The 27,047-nt window shown below is 38.5% G+C and overlaps 1 protein-coding gene across 11 annotated transcripts in view; it reads right to left on the bottom strand.

Moving 5' to 3' along the window:
• The window catches only part of tenm3 (teneurin transmembrane protein 3), a 500,548-nt gene that overhangs the window by 6,752 nt on the left and 466,749 nt on the right, over positions 1 to 27,047 (bottom strand). For 8 of the 11 annotated variants that reach the window (XM_069529751.1, XM_069529750.1, XM_069529755.1 and 5 more), the window contains 22 exons: positions 26,835 to 26,978; positions 24,871 to 24,942; positions 24,161 to 24,338; positions 22,869 to 22,889; positions 18,848 to 18,972; positions 18,527 to 18,634; positions 17,658 to 17,812; positions 16,898 to 16,999; positions 16,625 to 16,798; positions 14,228 to 14,287; positions 13,684 to 13,846; positions 10,392 to 10,530; positions 10,061 to 10,166; positions 9,532 to 9,674; positions 8,991 to 9,169; positions 6,683 to 6,787; positions 5,476 to 5,606; positions 3,629 to 3,798; positions 2,633 to 2,759; positions 1,386 to 1,583; positions 1,029 to 1,088; positions 124 to 468 (listed from right to left, as the gene is read on the bottom strand). In XM_069529751.1, the coding sequence (XP_069385852.1) occupies positions 124 to 468; positions 1,029 to 1,088; positions 1,386 to 1,583; positions 2,633 to 2,759; positions 3,629 to 3,798; positions 5,476 to 5,606; positions 6,683 to 6,787; positions 8,991 to 9,169; positions 9,532 to 9,674; positions 10,061 to 10,166; positions 10,392 to 10,530; positions 13,684 to 13,846; positions 14,228 to 14,287; positions 16,625 to 16,798; positions 16,898 to 16,999; positions 17,658 to 17,812; positions 18,527 to 18,634; positions 18,848 to 18,972; positions 22,869 to 22,889; positions 24,161 to 24,338; positions 24,871 to 24,942; positions 26,835 to 26,978 (3,005 nt within the window). The remainder of the gene's footprint in view (positions 1 to 123; positions 469 to 1,028; positions 1,089 to 1,385; positions 1,584 to 2,632; positions 2,760 to 3,628; positions 3,799 to 5,475; positions 5,607 to 6,682; positions 6,788 to 8,990; positions 9,170 to 9,531; positions 9,675 to 10,060; positions 10,167 to 10,391; positions 10,531 to 13,683; positions 13,847 to 14,227; positions 14,288 to 16,624; positions 16,799 to 16,897; positions 17,000 to 17,657; positions 17,813 to 18,526; positions 18,635 to 18,847; positions 18,973 to 22,868; positions 22,890 to 24,160; positions 24,339 to 24,870; positions 24,943 to 26,834; positions 26,979 to 27,047) is intronic. The other 3 variants (XM_069529754.1, XM_069529756.1, XM_069529759.1) reach the window with 1 other exon arrangement.

Here is a 27,047-nt window from a genome sequence, read left to right as displayed (position 1 = left end):
AACTGGCTAACCATAACCCTTACATAATGATTTGCAGTTATGTTTGAATACTTTAATTAGGATTTATAATCCATCACAGCACAGAAACAAGTAACTTAAATAATGCCTCCAATCCTGTCTCACCTGATTGATATCATAATAGATGACTCCAAACTTCCCAAACTGCTCCACCTTTCCAGATATATCATCGAATTGATAGAGGTCAATGGGCAGTGGCGTCTCATTTATTACAGCCTGCATGCTGGTAACCCTGAAGCTGTTGTCGTAGGTGTAGTCAAAGCGGGCGTTCACCATCCCATCCTCGCTGAAGCGGAATATTTGCCGGTCGACCAGTGGGCCAATCTGACGGTACCGGATGGAGCAGATGAAGCCTTCACTCTGCAGGTTGACGGTTTTAAGCACACCAGCGGTCTCATCGTAAGTGAAACTGACCCGTGTTGAGTCATAGAGGATCTCTGCCAGCTTGTTCTGATGTGACAAACAAAAGAGTGCAGTATGTGTTTACAATAAAGGACCTTTTATAATACCTGTTGCCACACATCCAGGATCCACTGTACCATCACTTTCTGTTCATTTCCTGCTGGAGCTGCTTCATATGCCTGATTTCATCAAGGTTCTCCATCTGTTCGCTATATTGATCTGTCCTTACTTTGGACTTCATTTACACCAAACAGAGCATTGATGCATTTATTCCATCTGATCTCTTTATCTGATTATCTTATTTGGATTCGATTAATTGGGAAAAATAAATCTGAAATCACAAATTTTCATTTGTGAGTTGACTGTTCAGAAAATAAAAATGAATAATTTAGAAACAAATCAAAAATGAGTCTTATAATCTTAGTTTTACTACAAATATTTAATTATACATCTTTATTTAAATTTGCATTCTTTATGGATTTATTGTTACCAACATTAAACATTTTACTTATTAATTATAAATTGGATGTGCACTTATAAACAAATATAAAAATCCATACAGATAAATGTTAATTTATGTATTTCTTTATTTGTAAAAACATAAATACCTGTCTGCGATATTTGTACAGAATTTGGCGACCAGTTCCCAGATGGGCAACTCTGAGGAGCTAGAGAGAGAGAAAGAAAGCAGTAGAGATGAATAGGGCCATTGACACCAAACCTGTCAGAACTGACCATGGTCACACTTGGGATTGAAAAATATGTATAATGCAGGTTGATGGAGATACAGAGTGACAAAAAATTATTACAATAGTATAATAATATTATGGGTAGTAAAGTATAATTGGAAACAACTATCTTTTCAGGTTTCTCGTAAGTGGTGAGGAAGCTGTTAAGAAAATTAAAGAAAAGAAAAACTGAAGTTCAATGCAGTGAAATGAAAGTTCTCACACATGAATACAGACCTGTCCATCTTCAGAGTAGTCTACAGTGACAGAAGCATTGCTCTCTGGGGGGGTGTAGATGTTCCTGTAGTATCCTATGGATCTGATGGTCTGCATGGTGTGTCGAGCCACGCTGGGCATGGTGACTGCTGACAGATGGTCTCCTGAGTCATAGTCAAAGATGTACTGGTGCTGGCTGTGCAGCAGCAAGACCATGGACTGTTGGAGAGAAAGTTGAAGAAACTTGATCAGAGTATTACAGACAGAGGCCCAACAAGACACTTTACACAATGTGGAACATTGGACATCCCTTCATAACACAGATGACATGTGATGGTAGTCAACTAGAAAGCTGGGTTTTTACTTTCTTTGGAAAACCTTTAACCAAAGCTTCCCTTCACTGAATTAGGAAAATATTTTGATGAAGACAAGTATTGAGACACAGACACCAGCATAGTGCTTTTCGTGTCTTGATGCAAGTGTGTGTAAATCAACAATGGTAGAGGGCATGGTATGGCCAGCTGTTGAATTCAATTAAATTAAATTTGTATGGTGCCGAATCATAAGGTTGAGAAATTATAGAGTGGTCTTGGCATTAGCAAGTCAGTGAAATGTGTCAGGCCATAGCAGCAAAGTGTACTCTTCAATAATTGTATGATTATGATTGAGTTATGTCACACACACATGTAAAATCAGCTCATCAATAAAAATAGATAATAATAATGGGTTTTTCACATATTCAGATTAGAATATGTAATTATATAATGCATACATGTGAATGTCATCCATTTATTAGTTATACCACTTTCCCTTAGTGGTTTGGGGGGTTTGAGCCAAGCCTAGCTCACATTGTGTGAGAGACAGAATACCAATGGTCGTCAGTCTGTATCAGAGCTGACACATACCACCATTCAAACTCACATTCATCTCGTAATTTTACATTCAGAGTCACCAGTAAACCTGTATGTGTTTGGACTGTGGGAGGAAGATGGAGTACCTGGATGACACCCATACAAGCAAAGGGAGCTTGGGAGATTGTGAGCTTGTGAGTGTGTGTGTGTGTGTGTGTGTGTGTGTGTGTGTGTGTGTGTGCATGAATGTACGCTATTTGGTTCTCCTTGAGACACACATGTTTATTGTGCGTGAGCTAATGTGCATGGATGTGGCACTACATCATTGAAATGTTTATATACAGCCTACACATGAAACGTGATACCTATACAGTGATGATACAATCTCTTTATCGAAGCCTTAGAGGTGTACTGCACCTTGTCCAGGTAAGTGTAGCTCCATGTCTTTCCATCAGCAAAGACTCGGGAAATGATTCTTCCCTGACTGTCGTACTCCCACCTCTCAGTGGTTGGACCTCTCTGGAGGCCTGTCAACTGCCCCGTACTACACGCACACAGACAGACACATTTGGCATTTATACGTCACATGTTCATTTCTGACAGTTTCATGCAATCCTAAGTGTTCTCACAGTCTACTTTTATTCATGCTGTTCAGCTTTTGATGACATCGAGGTGTTACGTAGAGGTGTGACATGTTTGTTAATGGGTTTATACTTTTAATGTTTAACATTGAATTGTATATTTTGAAATGGAAAAGACCACAATCAAAACTATTGTAGCACAGTTAGCTAAAAGCTAATTTCCAGCTGTTAAAAACTATCACTGAGCAGTGAGTATGTATCTTAATGAAGAGGGGTTCTTAAACTTGTTGAAAACTAGAATGGCTCTTTGTGGAGAGCATACCTCTGCCAAAGCCCATGCACATTACCTTTAATTTAAATTCACTAGATCAGGATTTTTATTTAGATCTGCACCAAATTGCACACGTCACTCAATATCAGTCCCTCAAACATTTCTTTCATCAAGATCCATGGATTATTCCAGGAAAACAAAAAACACAACCTCAAAATGTTAAAGTGAAAAATAAATCTCTCTAACAGAGCAAAGAAAAAAAAACTTGATCTGCTCCATACTTCCTTCAGTTATGCCAAAACCCTCAACAGAATTGCATGGAAATCAGTTTAGTAAACAAACACATGGAAATCAATTCAGTAAACGAACTGCTTGGCATAGGAAACTAGACAATAATTGCAATCTTCAATTAATATCTCAACATAGACTTCTGAATATTTCTATATTACAAATATGTTGCTGGACAAACTATCAGTTGCAGCAAAATACAGTCATTCAGTACAAATAGAGGTGTGCAGGAGACATCCTAAAATTATAATACCCCATTCCAGTAGGGCTTACCTGGAGTAAGTCAAGTTGACTGATAGTAGCTTGCTGCTGGGAACCCAGAGAGTGGGATGGCCTTGGGTGTCATAGATGATCTTCAGCAGGAACTTCCTGTGGTCATCATAAATTTTCTCTGTTCGCAGTGTACGATCATAATCCACAGACAGCAAGTTCCTACCATTCACCTGGAAACACATTAATAACCAATTAATAAAGAAACTCTATGAGGTTTTGTGCATATTCAAGTGACTGCATGGGGGCTTTCCTTTTCCTACAGGGTGTCCTAGCTATTTGTTTGTGAATGTAATAGTCCAAGAATATTAAACAGCAGCATAACCCTTTCATTCTCTTTAAAGGTAAGGTAAGACATATTAATTATACACTTCTGCAATAAAAAGGAGACGGTAGCAAAGAAATTGAGAGACAATCTTTGAATGGCAAATACACCCATGAAGACATTCAAAACAAGATTTTCCAAATAATGGCAGATATGGTCAGAAGTGAAATTACCACTGCAGCAACGTGGCCTTGTTAGCCATTAGCAAGCCAAGGACAGGGGCTTTGGATGAACGGCGTATCATTGATAACTTTGCCTCCAACCAAAACAACGGATGGATTCATTAATTTATCTGTGCTAACTCTTGCTCACTGTGTGCGCACGAGAGGAGCGTTACAGTTAACGTGTTATGTAGTATGTATTTTGTGTCTGAATGATGTGCCTGATGAAGTCAAGTGAACTGGTTATAATAGCATGAATGGTGAAAAAAGTTATTAAAGTAGTTTCATTTAATTTAATGGCAGGTATTTGTTTGGAGCTGTATTTTGTTGTTTTACTTCCCTGACATGTATTGGTTTGAGAACCAACACTGTGTGGATTAGCCCACTGTAGTTTAGCAAAAAAAAAAAAAAACACAGGACTCATAGTCCTCTCCTACAGAAAGTACCTGTAGTGTTTCATAAGTGCTGGATTGGTATTAGCAAAGGCCGCTGTAACCATGGCTACAGCAGTGTTCATAGCTGAGTAGGATGTGTCTGGATAAGGAATGTGTCTAACACATCCTGTAAGTGGCTGACCAATCACAAAAGAGTGGCCCAGCTGGACCTCTTGAATTGAACTAATATTATAATAAATGATACCATTATAACACAAACATTAAAACAAATGTGTTTTAAGAGTATCATGAAATGTAGAGTTCACCAGAAACATCAGCTGAATCCACTGTATCACTATTATCCATAAAATGGAGACAGAAATGACAGCAAAAGTTGCAGTTGATAAACAAATACATCTGGAAATACAAGGTTCAGTATGTGTTTTCACATTTCTGCTTATCACACTAAAACAGAGGGTCATTACTTGACTTACAGGTACAGTAAGTATAATGGGGCTAAAGCATCCAGGTGCAATTCAGACCTGCAGCTTGAACAACAGAAAACATTTAAGACACCATGAGCTTTCTCTAAACATTGTTTAAATGGTGGTCCACTTTCCTCACTCATCAGCCAAAGCTATAGTGCTTTGCTGCCTTTGCATTCCAGCAGTTTTTCACGTCAATTAGGTTTCTGTTCATGACTCCTAAATAGGTTTTCCTGCTCCTGTGTTTGGTATTACTTGCTCTTGTGTTTGGTATCACTTAATTGCAGCACCCTGTACTCCACATAACTTGGGACAAACAGTTTCACCTTTTAAACAGTGTGTTTGGTCTGAAGCTCAATGTTGTAAGACCACATCACCACTGTCCTCCACAATCTCCCCAGACCCCTAGTCTGTCAGCACTAAACTATTATACCATGGATAATAGAAATACTGAGACATTCTATTGTTCTGTATTTATGGAATGCTTTAGCAGAAGACCTCTCACCCTAAGCTTTCTCCCAAAGACAATGACTTTTCCTCGTGTCTGTTCCTTCCTGAACCTCCACTCCACCAGGTTTTGGCCATTCTCTCCCGGAAGTGTCATGTTGCGTCGGGCTACAGTTGGGTTAGCAGCACCTAGGGAGGGAAATGAAAAAGAATGCCAACACTATTGTGGCACAGGGCAATCTAAAGCATATCCAAAGCAAAAAAAGCAGCTGTTCACAATCAATATGTGCTAACATGAAAGAGCGGTATGTGTGCTGATCATATAGTTTATCCGACAGTTCAATTCTTTTCAGTCAGTCCCTGTATTTCCTAAATTGACCTTTTGAAATGTTTAGGTTGTTTCTAACCTTATTACAAAATCAAGGATGGGTTGTATACCATCTGTGGCAATGCACACACTTTTTCAAGGTACATATAATAGCTTAAAACCACTCAAACAATTATCTTTGTGATTGGTGTCACTGTCACGTCTTATGAGACTTGGGATTTTTTTTCACTAAAAACGAAAGAGCAACTGGTTCGGATTCACTTTTTGGAATTCATGATTTTTTTTTTTGGGGATAGGTATTATAGCGGATGTTTTCCATACAATAGGTATCTTTCCACTATCTGCACACATTTGGATGAGAGTTGTGAAGACCTCACTGAGCCGATCAGCACAGAAGCACAACATGCATCCATAAATTGCTTCAATTGACTGTCAGAGGTGTTGCTCTCCTTTGTCTTCTTCCTTGGTGTAATGATTCACCATAAAAACAAATTGATCTTCGGATCACTTAACATTCATGAGGTCAATGTGGGTGTGTAGAGGGCTGGATAAGATGCACATCCACTAACTCACATTTCCAGGCGGACTGTGAGTTATAAAGGAGACAGGAATGCATAAGCACATTTTTATAAATCTGATGCGTATGGCATACGCCATTTCTGGCTTTGGTGCGCATGCAAATTTTTGGTATGACGCCTGTGTATTTTTATAAATGAGGCCTCATGTGAGGGTATTGTATGGTAAATTTCCATTCATATGAAAATCTGATGATAAATATTTAAATATAATTCATAATGCACACAGTTTATACACACTGCACAGACTAAGCCTTTTAACAATTTAAGATTTCAACTTGTATGGAACATCATCTAGTTGACCTGAAACCTATAACTAGTCTACTTTACATAATCGGGGTGATGTGCTTTAAACCGCATACCTGCCAATATGTGGGGCTCTGTCTGGTAGTGTGTGTCCATCCCATTGGCATAGATGACCCTCAGTGAATGGTCATTACCCACCTGGTAGTTGTTACGAAGCTGGTCTGTATAAGAGAAAGACAGAGACAATTATCATGACAGAAGCATAACAATATTTCAGATAAATTATATTTTAAGGAATTTATTCAAAATCCCCATAAAATACTCATGACAGAAAAAACAAAGGGTGACGAACACGAAAGGACATATAAAATGGTAATTAACGACCACATATCTACACATTTGACAAATCTTGTGTTTTTATGAACTCACCGCACCGAACAAATCTAGTACAAATTTTGGATAAGCGAACAAAATGGTGTTGGATGAATTACAATTTCGATTTGTTGAAAGGATAGGCCCTTAAGATGTTGCATATTTGAGGGGGGTCCTAGAAACAAGCAAACAAACATAGAGGGACAGCTCTCTCTCTCTCACACACTTGTATTGTATGTAAAGAAATATTAGACCAAAATGCATTTGATGAAAAATTCAGCCGAGAGAAATTGCACCATCTACTAAGTGTTTGGCTATGAGTAAGGTACACCACCTTGATAGCACCCCCTAATTCAATTTTTGCCTCTGCACCGGCAACAGACAGTCACCGGAGGTATAATGTTTTCTGGTTGTCCGTCTGTACCTCCCATTTCTGTGAACGTGATATCTCAAAGGTCGAAGGGCAAGATCACAATGTCCTCACAGTATATATCTATGTTTTTCTTGAACGTGATATCTTAAAATCAGCTTGAGGAAATTTCTTTTGATTAGTTGTCACTCAAAGATTAAATAGTAAACAGTTTGTATTTATATGCACTTTTCTAGTCTTGATGATCACTCGAAGTGCTTTTAAGTGATTATGTGTCAGTGGTCAAAGGTCACAGTGACCTTATATCATATTAAAAAGTATGTAGAAATACATACATGGAAACTGCACTGGTTGGCGGAAGCATACAACTGCAGTTAGTTTAATTTTGTTCTCCTATTGAGTTGACCACATCCACCTCTGATTTTAAAGGAAATCCAGATTGATGGAGATGATGAAAAGTTACAATTTTCATCATATGGCATCTTCACTGTGACATGGACAATTGTGATGTTTCACTGAGAAAAGGAAGTTGTTGTAACTCACATACACATTGTCTAATCTGCCCCATTCATTTATATAGCTGTATCTTTACAATACAGTTTTTTTTTTGCCATTCACACACACATTCATACAGGGCATCTATGGGCAGCAATTTGGGGTTCAGTATCTTTCCCTGAGGAATAGGAGACTGGGAAGACTGGGATCGAACTGCCGACCTTCTGATAAGAGGACGACTGCTCTACCCCCTCACCTCCACCACACACTTGGTGAAAACAGCTTCAATACCTTAATGATGACATATTTTGAAAATTGTGACTTTTCATCAGATGGTGTATTTCTGGACACAAGGGTAATTGTTTTGCATTGACAAAGGAAGTTGCTGTAACTGACTGACACCAGACATCTACATCCCAATTTTCCATCATAGTCGTTCCTCACCCACTGACAACAGGAAATTGCTTGTTTTTTTGTGAAAATTGTCAGTTGTCATCAGTAATTGTTGCTCTGGCAGTTGGCAAACCTCGGTGTTTCAACCACAGGGAGGCTGTTGTTACTCAAAAACATTGTCGAATGTGCGCCAAATTTTCTAGCCTGTCTCAACCAAAAATAACCAAGCAAATGTTTGGTCATAGTCATGTCACCACCAATTGGCAATGTGAAATATGCCTCGTGTAATAATCATCATTATATGTACATGACATTTTCGTGGTCAGCCGACAGCACAGCACAAGGCTTCATCAACCAGTGTCCTGCCTGTGTACCTCCTTTCAGTGCTGCTTGCAGCCTTAATGAATTTTCCCAGCTGCAGTTGAATGAGCTGCAGGCTGTTTTGGATATCAAACCTGTAAAAATACACGAATGTACATTTTCTTTCACACACAGTCTGTGTGTAATTGCTTGACAGGGCTAAACAGGAGGAAATATAAAAAATGATGGCTTCTCATTATGTAAGGTGAATGAAATTCAGTAAGAAATGTCATATTCTATCAATACTGTTAAGTGCAGATTAGTACATATGGAGACAGTGATTTCATGGTGCATTCACCGTAGCCAGAGAAAAATATTCTGGAAAACTATTTGTATAACAGAGGAATAAAGAATTAATCATTTGTGCTGGAACAACATACTTCTATCTTTGATTCTCTGTCACATACACGTGCATGTTTGTGTAAGCACCTTACCCTGCACTAGAGTGTAGAAGGAGTCAATTGATGATAGATTGGTTGTTATAGAAACATCCTCATCTCTCCCAGACGTCTCAATGTCCACAGCAACAGCTCCTGACGACATGTCGCCGTGCAGATTGGTCACCACACCGGTAGGGAAGGTAACATTAGTCAGACGACCCTCGCTGTCATAGCTTCAAGGACAGTGAGAATGCAGGGAGAAAGGAATAAATGAACGTTATTTACCATTACTTTAACATACTTCATTGATGCCTAAATCTATATAGTTGTGCTGGTTTGAGGGAGAGCAATCACAATATGCATTTTGTCAAAAATGCTGAAATGTCTTTTTCACTGCTGTAAAACAGTCAACGTTCAATCATTTGAATATATTGCACAACTTTAAAATCCAAAGGTCCATTCATTTCATTTACATTTTATTGGTATAGCCCCAAATCATAATAAACATTATCTCAAGGCACTTTACATAAAATCCATCCATCCATCAAATCCCATTCATTCAGAAATGCAATCAAACAGTAATAATTCTGCTCACTCATAGAAGGTAGTCCAGCCTATCTGGATGCTCTTGGTAGCCAGCAAGCCACTGCTGCCATGGTAACTAAACAAGACCAGTTCCTGACCCTGAGCCGTAAGAGTCTTTAGACCTCCATTAGTTCCGATGGTTAGCCAGATAACCTGATAATACACACACACAGAGAGACACACACACACACACACACAGATATACACAGACACACACAAGCAGGGTTACATGTTCAGATTCTCCCAGTATTCACCTCAGCCATATATCATTAATTCACAAAACATGATCCTTTCTCCTAGTCTAACAAGAAATAAGAAGATAATGTGTGACATTAGTAGTGCAAGACTAAAAAATACAGACAGACATACTAGAGATATACAGATAAACTTGAACATAACTGAAAGCTTTTGTGTTTTTGTTAAAGATTTATATTTATCTGACATACATCAGAATGTTTTTTTGATTTAAGAAAAACAAATTTGTCTTTGGCTGAAATTAATATATGAAGATACATTCGGTCAAGAGTTGCTTAACTCACCTGATTGTCAGGGGCAACCACACGTACAGGCATCCTGTTTGTATCTCTACGGATGCGGAGGGTGTTCCCACTGCTGTCTGTCACTGCAGTCACATCCTCGTCATTGCTGAGAGTCAAGGAATGAAGGGAGGAAAATGACATGAAGTGAAAATTGGATTATATTTGGAAAGGAGAAAAACAAAGAGACTGCAGAAATAAAAAAATTTAAGATGTGATGAATAAGGAGAGGTTTTGCAAGGGATGTGTTGCAAATGTAGTCATTAATCACTTTCTTTTTTACATTGCAAAAATGTATTAAATTACACACACACACGCACACACACTCACTAACCTGTAGCTAAAGTTGTATTTGTAGTCTCCAGTGACCAGAGACATGGTGAATTGATGAGTCCCATTCACATCGAACACATAAAGCTCTTGAGAGGCTGGAGAAGCCACTTCATAAAAGCTGGGACCTGAAGCCAGAGAGCCTGATGACACAAGGACAAATGGAGTCACTCAGTCACAGTATCATCACAGAACCAATTGGGGTTAATGAATTTGGAAACAGTATATGTTACATGGTCACTATTCAACCCAAACAACTTACTGCAAATGCACAGTCCATTTAATCAAGTGTACATACAGCATAGCCTGCATCTTTTTTAACCTTTATTTAACCATGCAAACCATTAAGAACAAATTCTTATGTACAATGTCAGCCTGGCTCAAGGTGTAGGGGCTGAAAAGAATGTCAAATGTTTAAAGAGAAGCAGCAGATTAGGATTGTATGTTTTGTGGATCCAGTCACTGGCATTGGTATAAAATATGTAGACAGTCTCCAGTCTTAAGAAAATAATAATCTTTATGTGTGACTTCCACTCACCCAGACTAGATACTCCTTCCCATAGGGTATGTTACACCACATTATGTAATAAAACTTAAAAATGTAATACATTTTCACTTCATTATATAATAAAACCCGCATTATGTAATAAACAGCATGAACACAATCTGTAATTAATTTGTCCACATTTTGTAATAAGTTATTACATAATGCAGTAGCTATTACAAAATGCATGGGTTGCACTTTTTTTTCATGTTATAACCAATCAAAATGGATGTCTTCTTCTCTACTGGCTTGGACATTTGAAAAAAGGGAATAAATATATTTCAACATCAAATATTTTATTTGCTCGTCTTATCTTTTCTTACATGGCGCATGCTAATGTATTGGTATGAAGGCTATGATAGGTAACTACATCGAGTAACTAGCCTAGTATATATATATGTATATTATATTATATAAATACTATAAATACACTAGGGAGGTCAGTGAGTCCTCTGAACTAATGCAAACTGCTACGGATGGAACATCATCTGTCTGTATAGAACTCCTTTTGGTTGCAGTTTGCAGAAGTCACTAGGTGGAAGGCATCATGTTGTAAGGTATGTGAATAAAATGTTATGAGTCTTCAAAGCAGGATTTTGCTTTCAAACGTAAGGATTAAACATGTAACTCCTCCCACACGCATCTCATGCATCTCCACAAGATGCACTGTTCAGCCCTCAAAACATTCATGTTCATCAGGATCGGGGAATTTGCATAGGCCCACAGCTTGTCGTTGTGACTTTTACTTTTTTCGCAAGGAGCGTCAGACCATAGACATCACACCAGACCTTACACACGCACACACACACACACACACCAGCAACAGAAAAGCCACCAGTTGCACGCTCAGCAATCACGAAACTAATACGAAAAGTTTAAAGATAAAAAATATAAAAACTCAAACCTTTATATTAACAACCATTTGCTCATCAATTACAACACAAGCTCAACTTCTGACAGGAAAATGTTTACCTTCATTCTCCTTCAAACCATATGAATGTACTCACTTGAATCATTCAGAGCAAATGTCCAAGTTTATTTACTTGTTTATTGACCTTTGTTTTGCAAGTTTGACCATATTGGAGAAAACTATTAACTTAAATGTATTACTTTTTTCTATAGGTCTGCAAGTAACCATTATTGTGACCTGTACCCATTGGGTCTTATGTATGGGAGTTGGACAACAACAGTCAATGTCTGACGATGTCTACAATGTCATAGTAAAGAGACTAAAGGGAGAGTTCGATGTTCCTGTTGGTGAACGTACAACAACAAAACAAAATGCTCTAGTGAGGCTGTGGCATAATAGAGATCCGTATTCTCAAAGCCAGGATGGACAGACATTGTTGTGTGCTGGGAAACCAGTCACCTTGAAGACTAGAGTTGATGGGATCAGGTTAAGTAAGGCTAGATTTTGCAGTAAACCAATACCGAGGCCCATTAAGGCCAAAGAGGTACAGGACCTGCCGGTCGGATAGACATCCTTGATATGGGAAAATGGAAGATATATACAGTATACTGTAGTTGATGTCTTTAGTCAATACACATGGCTGAAACCATTGAAAGGCAAAGACAGCTCAGAGATAGCAAAACATCTTTATCATATCTATTTTGAACATGGCCAACCTCAAGTTCTGCAGCACAATCAAGGGAGAGAATTTAAAGGAGCAGTGTGAAGGCTGATGGAATCAATGCAAGTCAGAATAATTGAGAGTTCACCGTACCAACCCCCAAAGCCAAGGAAAGGTAGAAAGGACCCACAGAGTGCTAAGGAAAAGATCATGAATGATCTTGCCAGCAGAGAGGGGTTAACTGGGTTACACGTTTACCAGCCTGTTCCCGGGTGATAAATGAGGACCCCAAGGAAGTTTTAAACTGGATGTCTCCATTTGAAGTAGACTATGGGAGAAAAAATAATAGGATAATATGTCCCTTGGCAGGTTCTGCATCTGATGTCCACACTGAATCTGTGAACAACCCATGAAGGAATTCACCCTCCTTAAAACAGTAGCTTAATTTTGAAGACAAATGAAACAGAATGAGAAAAAGGGCACAGAAAGCCACTGAGCACCAATCTGTGTATCATGTTAATGATGCTGCTTTGGTCAGGGTGAAAGATGGTGCCCATCGAGTTTCAAAAAGATACCAGGTATTACCTGGTAGAATGAAATGTCAAGCTTCCAAACATAAAAAGTTCAGTTTCAGATTCCTGGTGCAAACATGCAGGAAAAATGGTTCTTTGTGTCTGATGTGATAAGTACAACATGACAAAATAAATAATGTGTACTAAAACTTCAAAGTCGGTGGAACAATTACATCTGCTTTTGATCCAGTACACACATGAAGACAGACTGGAGTACTATGAGCCAGTACCAGATGGAAATGGAACACCTTTGTCTTAACCACCTTGATGGGATTGACTGGGACTCATACTTGAATAGTATGTCACGATGTGGGACCTATGGTGATCACATAACTCTACAAAGGGCTGCTGAGATTTTCAGTGTTCAGTTTCTCATCGTCTCCACGCTGGGAATTGATGCTTCCTCTACTGTATCTTCCACTAATTCATACAGTGACAATTTACTGTCACGGCTCTGGCCGTCTCTGGCCGGAGTCAGAAGTTAACAAACCTGAGGTCCATTAAATGAAACAAATTCAGAGGTGTGGGTTAGAGCTACTTTTAACTTGAAAAAACACTCAACGTTTTGATTTTGCTACGATCAAAAGTAGTAGTGTATTCTGTACATACCAGTGGGCGGCTGGTTTCGCCGAATGGCTCGAATGCGGATGTTTCCCAGATCAGCGACATACAGTGTCCCATCTGGAGACACCACCAAAGAGGAAGGGCAATTAAACCTGGCGTCTTTAGCATAGCCATCTCCAGTCTGATAGCAGTCACAGTTTGCATCATTCTGCAGGACAGAGGGAGGAGAGGAGTGACAAAAAAGAAGTGAGACACAAACTTGGCATGTTTTTAATTAGGTCATTGTACCACTGTATTGTATTGGGATTAGATAACATACATATTCTTATTTATGACTGCATGTATGGGGCAATGTGTGTTTATCTTGTGTCTTTTTATTCATTTAAATATGTTTCTATCCACATTACGGAGTGGCAAAATAAATCTTGTCTCACTGTAAGATGATGATAAAGGCTTCCTATTCTATTCTATGAACAAACATAATATTTCTATACATATACACAGATATATTCTATGTGTAATCTAATGCATATAATGTTTTGACTGCCACACATTAATTTTAACTGTGTTTGTAGTTGTGGCATAGTACCTTGCAGTCACAGTCAGATGGCGCTCCAGCGAGATGGGTAATTTCTCCATCAGTCGACACCTAGTGGAGGTGATAGCCAAAAATAGACATTTTTAAACTAAGTCAAACTAGAATGTCACTCACAGTAGAATGCATACCTCTGCCAAAGCTGAAAAATCCTATACATGATTGTTCAGTTCTTAAAGTAGAAATCTAAAAGAAAAATGTGTTCTGATAACCTGAATGATTTATTTGTTCTCAACAGTGTAAATGAAAATGAATGCAACATATGTTTTACTCTTAAAGGTTGGTAAGTTGTTTCTGACAAACATTTTGTCTTATTCTTTGAAATTCTCTTCACATCCCGATCAGCCATCAACAAATAAAGTCCTCTGGAAAAAAAAAGAAGAAAAGACCACCACAATCATTTTATTCACATGGAATAAAATCCTTTGCTGGTGTACCAGTCTGTTTCTAAGAAACCTGCCTGCCTGAAAAATCGTCTTCGAGCAGTTGTCAGGATGTGCACGCTCATGTGTTTTGTGGGTGTAGCTTTGACCAGAGGACTGATGGGTGGGGGTGGGACGAATTGAGTAACATTTTTCCAAGTGTAGCCTCCTAACTATCTTTTCCAGGATTACCAACCCAAGCTTTACATTTGTCTGTCTGCTCAAGAGAAATACAATTAACACAGTGTTAATGAAGCAGAAACAATAAGTGTCAACTTCATTACTACAGCTACAAAAATAAACAACAGGTGTGGAACAAATACATTTCAGCAAAGTGATCCACCCCGTGATAAAAATATTGGAATCTGCTAGATCCAGAGTTTTATTTGGATCAAATCCAAATTGTACACTCTACACTGTATATCACCCCATTAAATATGCCTAATTTTTTTAATTGACATCGGTGCACTATTCCCAGAAGAAATTAGCAAATGCCCTTTGTTGCAAATTTCACAATTTTTCTCTGCTCAACTCCTTCTATGTAAAGTGCCTTGAAATAACATATATTATAATTTGGTGCAATAAATTGAATTTAATATTTTTCATGTAATCCTACAAAAAATACATAAAACCAACATTCTTGACAGAGGTAGTAAAAAATAACCTTTGACATCGTTCATCAGACATTCATCTGGCATACATTTCTCACGACAGTCAGACCCTGGGTCAGGACTGACAAAAATTTGGTTTAAATCATTTTCATATTTGAAGCTACAAATGTTACAGAACAATCCCCTTGGTAGACGTTCCTCCTGTTCAGGAGTGTAATTACTACTTCCTTGCTAAGCAGTAGGTTGATATATTTGGCAGTTTACCTCCAATTCTGACTAAACTTGGCAAGTTGGTTGGGGGTAGAGTCATAACTGGCATGCAATTGATTTTTATTTTCCAGATCGACCAAAGGTCAAAGTATGAGAACAAAGTTTTGGCCTGATGTCAGTGCAAGGGAAATATATGGATAAAACATATGAAATAAATATATTAATAAATATTAAAGAATATATAAAACAAAAGGTCACAGTCAAGAACTATGTGGCTAACATTACCACAGCTAAAAGGAGCAATGTGATTGTATCATTTAGAGTACATTTCAGTCGTCTTGGTAATCAGGATGAGGTATCAATTTCTTAAGTACGGACTTGAGTAAATCGTTTTCATTACATTCCATCACATCCACAATAGCTGAATTGTAAATAGTTGAATTCATTGAACATTATAATGCCATTTGCCACTGTTCTTTATTCTGCTCTTTTAAGCAGTTGCTATTGAATCCATAGTCTTGTGGATAAAATGATAAATGGCAACCCATCTGTTAATGACCACTGTGGTAATTGTTAAGCCGAACTGTCAGACACTGACAATGAACTCCTGCTTGTAGCGGTTCGCAAATACTGTACAGTATGTATTAATGTAGTCTTCCACTAAACGTAATGTGTTTCAATCCCATTCTCCTCCAATCTGTCCAATGAAGTGTCCTTGGATGAGTTACTGAACCCCAAATTGCCCCTGAAGACTGTGTGTGATGTGTGAGAGAGAAAGTGCTGCACATAGATGCACTGTATGAATGTGTGGGTGAATGGGTGAATGGCTAAACTGAACTGTAAAGCCCTTTCAGTGGTCATCAAAAAAAGAAACACATTGCATAAATGCATTCACTTGTTATCTAATCAAAAAATAATACAATTTGTTTTTCTTGTTTTTGTTTCCTGAAATAAAATATTGTCTGTTGAAGATAGAAGAAGGGTATTTGCAAGACAGAGTGATACAATTTTTATTTTTGTCGACCACAATGGATATTTCAGTCATTCTAGAGCCAAAATAATTCAAATGTACCTATCGAACAGGCCATTTTTCTAAAAGTCAGGAAATTGAGTAACAAGAATGTGTCAATAGTTTCCCTTGAGATTACCTGTCGAATGCGGTGAATTTTCTTCTCATCAGTCTCTGCAATGTAGAGGACACCGCTGTAAGACAAGGTTATGGCTGTAGCTCCCTCTAGCATGGTCTGGACGGCTCTCTTCCCCATAGTGTATTCTATACCGGGCACCTGGCAGTGCATGGGACGGCCTGCCACGATATGAACCTGAACACATACATACAGGGATATGAGTTAAGAATTAATATGGTTTACTTATGTTATTGCAAACAACCAAATTTGTATCAGTGTGGTTATAAACAGTACCTGTCTATTTTCAGTGATCTGCAGCACAACGTTGTTGTCCAAGACATAGATGGAGTTATCCATGGGATTGATGGCTAGATCTGTGGGCCATTCTAAACGAACCTGGGTGTAGAGATGAAAGATGGGAGGCAGAGAAACCTTCACTTCATATGCTACTCTAATTCATTATAATTTTATAAAATGATGGATGTGATACTACATCTAATAAAAAATGTATTCAAAAACTATGAATGAAAATATAACTTTTTCATTGTTTCAGAGCTTACCAGCAGCATAAAATGGGTCAAGGTAGAACAGACCTGTGCTGCCTCAGGACAGAGAATACAGGGAAAGCAACCACTTCTGAACAGGCTAACATTTGACTCTCTACCCCAAAGGAGGCATAGCAATAAATGGTCAATTTGACAGTTTCTGTAGGTGAACTGTGAACTATATATGTATATTTCCCATAAACTAGTGCAGTGGCTGTTCTAAACATGCCTGTTTGGAATAGGCTGTTTGCTTGGCCTGTGCATCCTAGAAGTGTTATCATGTTGAATCTCAAAGAAAGGAATGTGTCCTGAACAGTTCTGATCATCAGATGAAAAGTAAATTCTAACATGTAATGTCATGTTAGAATTACATCACTGCATTGTCCACATCAGATGGGCAGTGGCTCAATTCCAGAATAGGTGCAGGTGACTTGTAATGAATGGAGACCATTTACAGACAGGCACGCACACACACGCACACACACTCACAGGTCACTTTTGCTTTTTACCTGTCTTATGTGCATGCTGGTATCGCAGGTCAAAGGTCGTGCAGAGGTCAGGTCATTGCTGCCCAACACTGTGGAAATGATTCCGTTACGATCCACTTTCCTGATCATAGTTCCATCCACAAAGTAAATCAAGCCATTTTTATCCACTGCAATCCCTGTAAGAAAAAAACAAAGAGCACATTCACAATGTTTAATATATCAAGTTGATAAAGTTGTAAATCAATTTGATTATTATTCTGAATGTTGTTATAATTATTATTATTATTGTTCACAATACATAAATTCCAGGACATGAAGGAGGATTCTAATTTAATAATTCTCCTGGAGGGAGAAAACCTTAATGCATAAGCAGATCATCTGTATGTTATAAGCACAATGTATGTTCATGTTCACCTATGTAGGAACATATTCATATTTTGATAATATACCTTAAAATAACTAAAATATAGTATTTATAAATACTGAACCACTATTGAATTAACAGAATACATGTGATGCATTACAGCACAGCAAGTGCTTGTCAAGGAGGACTACACTCAACTGTTACGATGTAAAGTTAAACAGAAAGTGTTTTGCAAGATATTGGTATTACTGACCACATGTGTTTAAAATACTTAATATTCAAATCATCACAGTAGCTGTAGCTGCATTCTCTTGTTGCCAATTGAGCATGCAACAAAGTTCTGAACTCTCAGTTAGAATACTGTATGTGGACTCGCTACAATTTAGTGGAGTAGCTACATCCCACACACAATCAGTCTTAAGAGGCTGACTCCAATGAACATCAACAAATCACTTTGTGCACATGCCCAGTGCTGAAGACGTCTAACATTTCTGCAGCTTTAGACATTTCTCGTGGATTGTGGTACCTTTTGGTCCCAGTAGCTGTGCCTCTGTAGCTTTTCTTCCATCTCCACAGCGTGCTTCATCAAACGGAGGACACTGTTCACCTGTACCAGCAACTACTTCACCATTACCTGAGTACACACACACACACACACACACACACACACACACACACACACACACACACACACACACACACACACACACACAAACACTGCATTAATTGCAACAGTCTCTGGCCTATACCTTTTTAACACTTGAAGCAGTATGTGTGAGCACACTTCATAAAAAATCACAACTGAAAGCTTTGATTTCTTCCAACATTTCATTAAAAAAATGCTTACTGATGAGGTCACGGGCACCACTAAGCATCTTGGGTCGGTAGATTCGTCGTGAGTTGGTGTCCGATGCATACAACTGCCCTGTGACTGGGTCGGTTGCTAAATAGTAACGGTGAGCAGGGTTGTTGCTATAACAAAGAGATGGAAAGGCAGAAACAAGATGTAATTAATTCATTCAAGTTGTATCTTTAACTACTGAGCACAGACACTAAAAATCCATTGACACATCACTATATGATCCAGATCTTAGACTGGAAAAATCAAACACGGTTTATGGCTGTAACAATTTTACAGATGGATAATGAATTTACAATGAAACAGAGCAGATTTACAACTTAATCTCAGAAACATAATGTGAAATGAGTTGGTGATAATGAAGACATAATGGACACACACAGATACACACATGTGCAACATCCTTTGTTCATGAGTTTCAGGTTCGTCAAAATCAGTAGATGATCACAGGCTGGTAAATAAAATAGTTAAACATTGACAGTGTGTGTGTTTTTATGTACTTGAGAGGCTCAGATATGTCCCATTAAAATCAAAACATTTTCAAGACTCAAGGCAGCGCAGACAAAATCCATGATTTTAGTCAGACTACACCATTTATTTACAAGCAGGAAATCACTTCAACTCTCATCATTTGATGTGTTAGAATATATGTAAAGACTGTCTTTAAGATCTGTTCTGCTCATCATACACAGTGACATAAAGAGTAAATAAAGAAAAAGGGAAAAATGTGAGGCAATGCAGAATAAAGACATCCATGACTGTAAAAGGAGTTAATTAAGTGATGTATAGGTGGAATGAAGGATGTTGTGAATGATTAATGTGAAGAGAACAGGAGGGAGTGAAAAAACAATCAGTTAACATAAAGGAGTGACCAAAGGTAATAAAACACCAACTTGATGAGTCCTACCAAGAGAAAGTTGTTTTTTAATTGAAAAGTGAAATTTAATTGAAACTACATTTGGATGAGTCAAAAAATCCAGGAATCCAATCACTGTCTTGCCGGTGGCAAAGAAGCTATACACATGGCACTGCTCTGTAAGTGTACGCGAAGATATAGAGAACAACTAAGTAGTTTGAATTTAATTTTCAGACGGGAGGACAGTAAAAAGAAACCTATCAGCCTACAGCATAGAAAAGAGCAAAAAAAGTATCTTACATATTTCATTGTTTTTCTCTGCTTACAAGCATTTTGTAATATTATGCCACTATTGAAGGGGCATAATTTATGCCTTCCAAAACATTGCACATCACTGTGTAAAAATCTGTTTTACAATATGACAGTGACATGATTGAGAATTTAGTAAGTCATTTATTGACATGGTTACAATAATAATGGTGCGGTTACGGTAATAAACTATAATCTGTTACACTGACGTCATACGCAACTGCAAGATACAGCACAGGAAAAGAGATAATAGAGGAACTTGGCTGCATGCTACAAAACTAAGGGAGATGATGTAGGTGCTTTGGCTGAGCACTTTGACGTCATAGGAGTCAACATAAAGAAAATACTTTCATTTACCACAGTCAGTGCCCCAGATATGGAGGGGAGGGCAGATGCGGATTACATTCTGCTGTAATTGAAAATCAGATCAGTCACCCTGTAAGACTGGTTGTGTGTGAAAAGAAGAAAAAGAACATTCCTGTGTATGTAAACCTCTATAAGACTCATGCACAAGCATCTCTCAAAGAGCAAAGTTCCGGTTAAAACTTTGTCTATTGCCGACAGTGATGGGCACTGTCAGGGGCCATAATGGGGCCATAATTTGCAGTAGTATGACAAAGGATGTGTGTGTCCTGTATGTCAAATTAATAATAGAACAATCCCTCCCAAGTCACTGCCAGGAAGCTGTGGATACTGATATCTACCTGCCACACCAACAACTTACAATGAATAAATGGACAATGTGTAATATAATGAAGCTTTTCATAATATTCATATAGTCTGGAATGAATTTAGAAAGTAACTCCATGTATCTGATTTTTTTTCAAGGTGTTAGTGGGACATAAATCTATCAACTACTGGGTGTGAGTGGGCAGAACAGTGTCCTTTAACTTGAGCAAAACTGTTCGACAAGCCAGAAGTGTAGCAAAGGATATAGGACAATGTCAAAATCCCAGTCTTCCCCGTCTGCAAGCCAAAGTGTACTGAAGATCCCTAACCCTGAATCGCCCCTCATAGAAAACAATGCCGCCCATAAGTGCACTGTCTGAATGTGTGAATGGCAAACTGTAAAGTAGGAAAAGCTGGTAACACTTTATATTAGGGAACACATATCAACCATTAACTAGTTTCTTCTTACCGTGGATATAAGAGGCATATTGGCTCTTTATTAGTCATTATAAAGCACTTATTAATGCCTTATTCTTAATGACCTTATTTTGCAACTACTCCATTGATTAACAGTTTTCCCTTAATAACCTCCTAATTACTGCTTATTGATGGTAAGTAAGGAAGTTGTTGTACATGAATTACATTTAAGTGCTTGGATATGTTCACTTTGTGGTTTCCCTAATATAAAGTGTTACCGAAAAGCTCTATATAAATACAGACTATTTACCATTTAATGTTTAACACCTAAGAGAGCACTTTAATATTTTTCATGGTAAGGGCTATGGAAACATCAACTCTGTTTACCACTTTGAACTGAATTAAACAGTGAAGGCCACATACAGAGGTACAGTTAATTTGTTGCAGAGTTAAATTTGTCCTGGTGGACAGAACCATACCAGGTGCTGTTGACAACATGGGGAAAGACATACATCCCAGTGCAAACCATTAGCTAATAGTGCCTCTTGGTACAAAATGAATTGCAGCTGTATTCCAATCCTACTGATCAGAGCAAGGTGACTACAAATCAAAAAGCCTCACATAAGCTGACACACACAGTCACTGACCCAATTATACTCAACAGTCAAACTGATTAATCAATTCTGATCCTCCGACAAACATTCTTACACAGGGGAATAGAAACAACATATCATCAAGGGAGCAAGAGCATACAGAGAGCAGAAGTGGCATAGGCATGCCACTACGCAGGTTAGAAGATGAAGTCGAAACAGTCATGACAGAACAGTTGATCAGGAAAAAAGAGAATTATTTACCAAAATACCATTTGATAGTGAAGATCTGTATTTTATATTTAAACAGGCCAGAGGAAACCTATATATTGAAAGTTATTCAGATGGGGAGTTGGTGTAATTATTTATTTATATGTTGACACTTTGTGTCAAAAGGGCAACATTTTGAAAATGAATAGCTTCATTTTTTCAGTAGAAGAGGTATTGATTTTTGGGTGATGTTAATGTCAGAAGATGCCTGTGTGCCATGTGCCACGTGATCATTTGCTGGGTACACAGATGATGTCTGTGTTATGCTCTGTGTTCATGCCATAAGCAGCCAGATGAGAGTCACCAGACAATCAACTAAAAGGTAACATGCAATAAGGAAAGCTTGATTAACACATGGAAGAATGGCTGTTTTCCTGAGGTAAGTAATACCAAGACAATCTCAAAGTCTAGCAGAGAACAACTATGTGGGTGTGCTCTTTATGCTGCATGAAGTAAAGAGATTTGATTCATCACATTGTGCTCTCTAGAGAATTTGCAACCCCCAACATTCAAGAAGAATTTCTCCTACATTTGCCAAGAGCTCCAACTGTTGTTGATTTGACATTTTTTAATATGACTAACAAGAGTTTAGAATATTCTCTCTGGGCAGTGATGCTTTCATCATCTTTCATGTTTGATTGAGGGCAGACAGGACGCTACATTGACCCACTGCTAAGGTACACAGTGGGATTATGAAATTAGTTTTTAATTATGTTATGTCTAGCTAATCTTAAGGCCTCCTTGATGCTCTAAGGTCTAAAAGCTGCTTGGAATTAGTGACAATGATTGTTTTTATTGAAAGATGGAATATCCAAAGACAAGACTCAGGTGTACAAGCAACATAAAATGGACATCGAAATTAAAAGGTTATAGGTTGAAAGATATTAGTCATTCTTACCTATGTCTGAAATCTTTATTTCTTTAATACAGAACAAGCAAGCAAGCAAGGGTAGAAAACAGAAGAAACAAGAGTTAGTCGACAGTGATGCTTGATAGACATTACAACAAAAGCAACCTTACTTGAAAACAATTAGATGTTTGGAGTGAATATGTAAAAATGGAATTATAGCTCGTTGGAGTCAACAGGGAATAGTTTTCAGACAGTTTGGAGGTTTTAATAAATAAGCAATTGAAAGTGGGCCAGAAGCATGTTAGCATGTTTTAAACTCTTAATGATTGTGTTTTTCTTATCCTTTAACACTGGGTAAAGTCTAAGTATTCAAATTTTTATAACAGTAGTGGTAAAGTGCCCAATCTGGCAATGCATCTCTCTTACTCTACCTTTATACTTTCAAGCACTGCTTAAATGTCCTACAAGACACATGATCATGATGTGGAGCTGAACAGTTGAGTGCAGGAAGGAATGATGCCAAGAGAACTTAGGCAGAGAAATGTATTTAAATCCATGAGACTTAATGAATTAATAAATTCAATGTTTTGCTACTATATATATATTTTGGTCTCTGGGCTACTAGTGCAGAAAGGTCAAACTAGGATGCCTAGGTCTGAAAAATCAGTAAAATGTTTAGATATGGAGTCCCAAATGATATTAATTGGGATTAGACCAAAACCTCTCTCAGAATCTACACCAAGTCTCCACCCACAAATTCAGATCAATATTTGCCTATGTTCACCTTTTTCCCCACAAACGCTGGACTTGTAGAAATATGTCAGACTGAGCCAAAAATGCACACAAGTAAACTGTTCTTGACCACACAGAGAAGCATACATGGCAAGTTAATGTTCCAACTAGTCAGAAAAGATCTGAGGGTGTGTGTGTAGGGATTTAGGTGTGTCTTTGCCAGGAAACCTGGATGAAAAATGGACAAAAGGACTTCTAAATCTAAATGATGCTTCATTGTAGACCTGTGCCCTGGTGTCGCTCACTCACTGTCTTGCTCTCTCTTGCACACACTGACCATCTGTCATAGTTAGACTGAACATCAGCAGCACCAGAATCCTGCTCACATTTGTAGCTAGTTAAAACATCCATAAAGTTTCTACCATCCTTAGCAGGCAGGCCTGATTCAGTATTAACCTAGTAAACACTGCTGGGCAAGTTAACTCAACAAGCTTTCAGCAGGCAGACTGACCTCAGTTTAACACGGATCCTGCTCTGTAAGAGCATGTGTCAAATTCAAATTCCAGTACCACCATCACCTACCATCCTCCCTCTTTTTGCTCTCTTACCTAAGCTCCATGACACTGGTAACATTCCCAGAGGGGAAAATCCTCCTGATGTAGTTGAAGTCTCCAACAAAGATACTGCCATCTGCCCCACAGGCAAGAGCAAGTGGTGCCAGGAGCTTGTTTCCCTCTGCCTGCCCATTGCAGCTGGGGCAGGAGATGCTGCGGCGACGCCCATTTCCTAGAAGACGATGTTGAAATACATTTTTTACCAATCGATCCTGTGGTTTCTGCTCCACATGACAGACTGGTCATTTGGATATAATTCCATATACATTTTATCAGACCAGGTTGTTGAACACCGTTATACCAAGCATTTATTTGCAAGACAGATGGAGACCCTAGATTTAATTCCCAGTTGGGGTTCTTTTGAATACCTTGAAGCTCAGAAGACTTTTTGTCCAATAATTATAGCTCAACTCTTTCAGGTAAAAACAAATGGACACTGACACCACGGGTCAGAGCAATAGGATTTAGTGGTGCCAAGGACTACAGCGGATAAGGAAATTGACAGTTCCTCTGATGGCCACTAGAACTAATAATTCAATCTACATACACACTACATTGAATCTTCAATTCTGTCATTAAGTTCTTATTGTTTTCACTTACTCTGGCTCTCTGAAATCACTCATGCAAGTCAAAGTTATTGAAGAACAATCAAGAAATCCCATGACCATTTCAAACAAATAAATCAAATTTTTATATGTACTTACCCATGATGCTGCTGATGACAGGAGGCTGCTGGGAGATGAAAATGTTCTCACCGTTACCTCTGTACAATATACCTGGTGGAGAGAAGATATGAAGATGAGCGATAGGAGCAAAGGCACAGTAGCGATTGTTTTGGGTGAAAAACATAACCATAATACATTGAAATGATATTAAACTAAGATATTACAATCATTATTGTAATTTTTAAATCCGTATTAATGTAGTCTCTCCCAGCTTGCCGGTGATTGGCAAGACATTCTGGGAAATTCTCCTACCCCTTGGTTTGAAGTGTGCGTCTCAGTTTCGAGGGCTACAAGGCCCTAACACTTGGCCCTAACACTCCGTCCCAACAGGTATTGGGACAGCCTAGCCCTACATGTGAATGCACAAAAAGAAGGGGAAGGGCTAAGGGGTAGGGAGAAGGGGTGAAATGGGATTGGGCCTGAAGCTGCCTTTCAATCATATGATCCTTTTGTTGCTGCGTGTTAGCTTCCCTGCTCTTCTAGAGAGGCTGGGTCTCAAGGCAAAATAGCCAGGGGGAATTATCTGTCACCACAGTTTCAATATCTTTCTGCCCATTATGTCACAAACAAAATAAATATATAAATATCTGCAAAGAGGGGTTTCCTACTTCAGTCTTGGTGACTTATATAGGAGGTTTGGTTTTCCATTGTTTGGATAAAGACCCATCATTTTTGGATGCAGCTGAGCTGGAAGTAGGAAATGCTAAGCTAGGATAATATCTTATTTCTGTAAAGTGATACAGAAAGAGAAAGGGAGATATGGAACGTGATGCTTGCTCTTAAATAAAACCACAAAGTCATGCAGTGTTCTTGGATGTTTTGACACAATTTCTTCACAATCTAATTAATTCAACTTGCTGTGTCAAGAAAGCTTAGTCCTGGCAAGTACCCTCATGCTTTGCCATTTCAATGTCTAGGGGCAGATCTCCAAGTTTGGAGCCTCTGACGATCTCTATCTTGAGCTTTGGGAAGTCATCAAATCTGTTTCAGACAGAAGCTTCAATTGCCTCTGGAGAGCTATAACACTCAAGACTCTGCCAAAGAATTGCAAAACCCACAGAAGGATTATTATGTGCACTGCCCTTATCATCTTAGCATAGTGCAGTGACTCCCCACCAAGCCACTTAAGCTACATTTGTGTTCACACATGTACCAGGTCCCCCCAAGAAGTCCAAACTTAAGCTTATATATCCCTTATGCATCCATTTAAGACAAATAAAAGTTTGATTCCATATGTTTCTCATATGACCAAATCAGCGTGCCAAATTTCATCAATAATTGAAGCTTTTTGAGGATGATCTGACATGGGATGACCAATGATAGACCTATTTTGTGTTTCATGGTGCAAGTTTCAGAATATTTTTTGACAGGGCAATAGTTCTAAGCCAAACTTCTTAGTTCTTTTAGTTTTGCTATGTGTTAGACACACATCATCAATTTGCCTACTTGAATCCTCTTGATAATCTCTCTCTGTATTCTCACATGGGCTCACGCTGACATTATCTAGTATTTTGTTCTCATATACAGCTCCTCAGCATAATTTCAGGAGATTATCTACCTACCTCTATATCCCTCTTCCCTTTCCCTCTATCCTCTCCTCCTGTCTCTTTCATCTTGCTCTCCATTAGTCAATGTTAATTGATCAATATAGGCTGAGCCAGGAGGGTTCCACTCATGCTGTACTGCACTCTCCACAGGTATCCAAATACTTGCCTGCTTGGAAAACATTTGTGTGTGCGTGCAGGTGGGGGTTGGGCAAAGCATTAAAGAAAAAAATGAGGAACTCCCCTGCTGTGTTAAAAGAGAGGGCAGTAAAAGTTTCTCACATAAATAAGTGTTTGACATTGATTTAAACACTCATTCAACACTCTCACTTATATGAGACTATGTGAACATGCAGCTGCAGTTTAACCGGACAAGTTGTGTTTTCTTGTGACACCTACCATTTTGTACATCCAGAATGTGATGTTTGTCCAGCATCCACCCTCCCATGCTGGAAGCATCCAACTCGTAGCCTTGTAAAGTGGCTGTTCTTTTCTCCCACAGGATGAGGTCCAGGCAGGACTCATATTCAAAGCCCACAGACACTGTAAAGACAGGCACCAAGAGAGGTTTGTCAACTCTTTTATTTGACTGTGCTCCGTTCAAACCAAACC

The sequence above is a fragment of the Paralichthys olivaceus genome, chromosome 8 (genome assembly GCF_024713975.1).
Source record: "Paralichthys olivaceus isolate ysfri-2021 chromosome 8, ASM2471397v2, whole genome shotgun sequence".
NCBI lineage: Eukaryota > Metazoa > Chordata > Actinopteri > Pleuronectiformes > Paralichthyidae > Paralichthys > Paralichthys olivaceus.
Note: the sequence above shows the minus strand (reverse complement) of the source record. Positions and strands in the feature narration are given on the sequence as shown.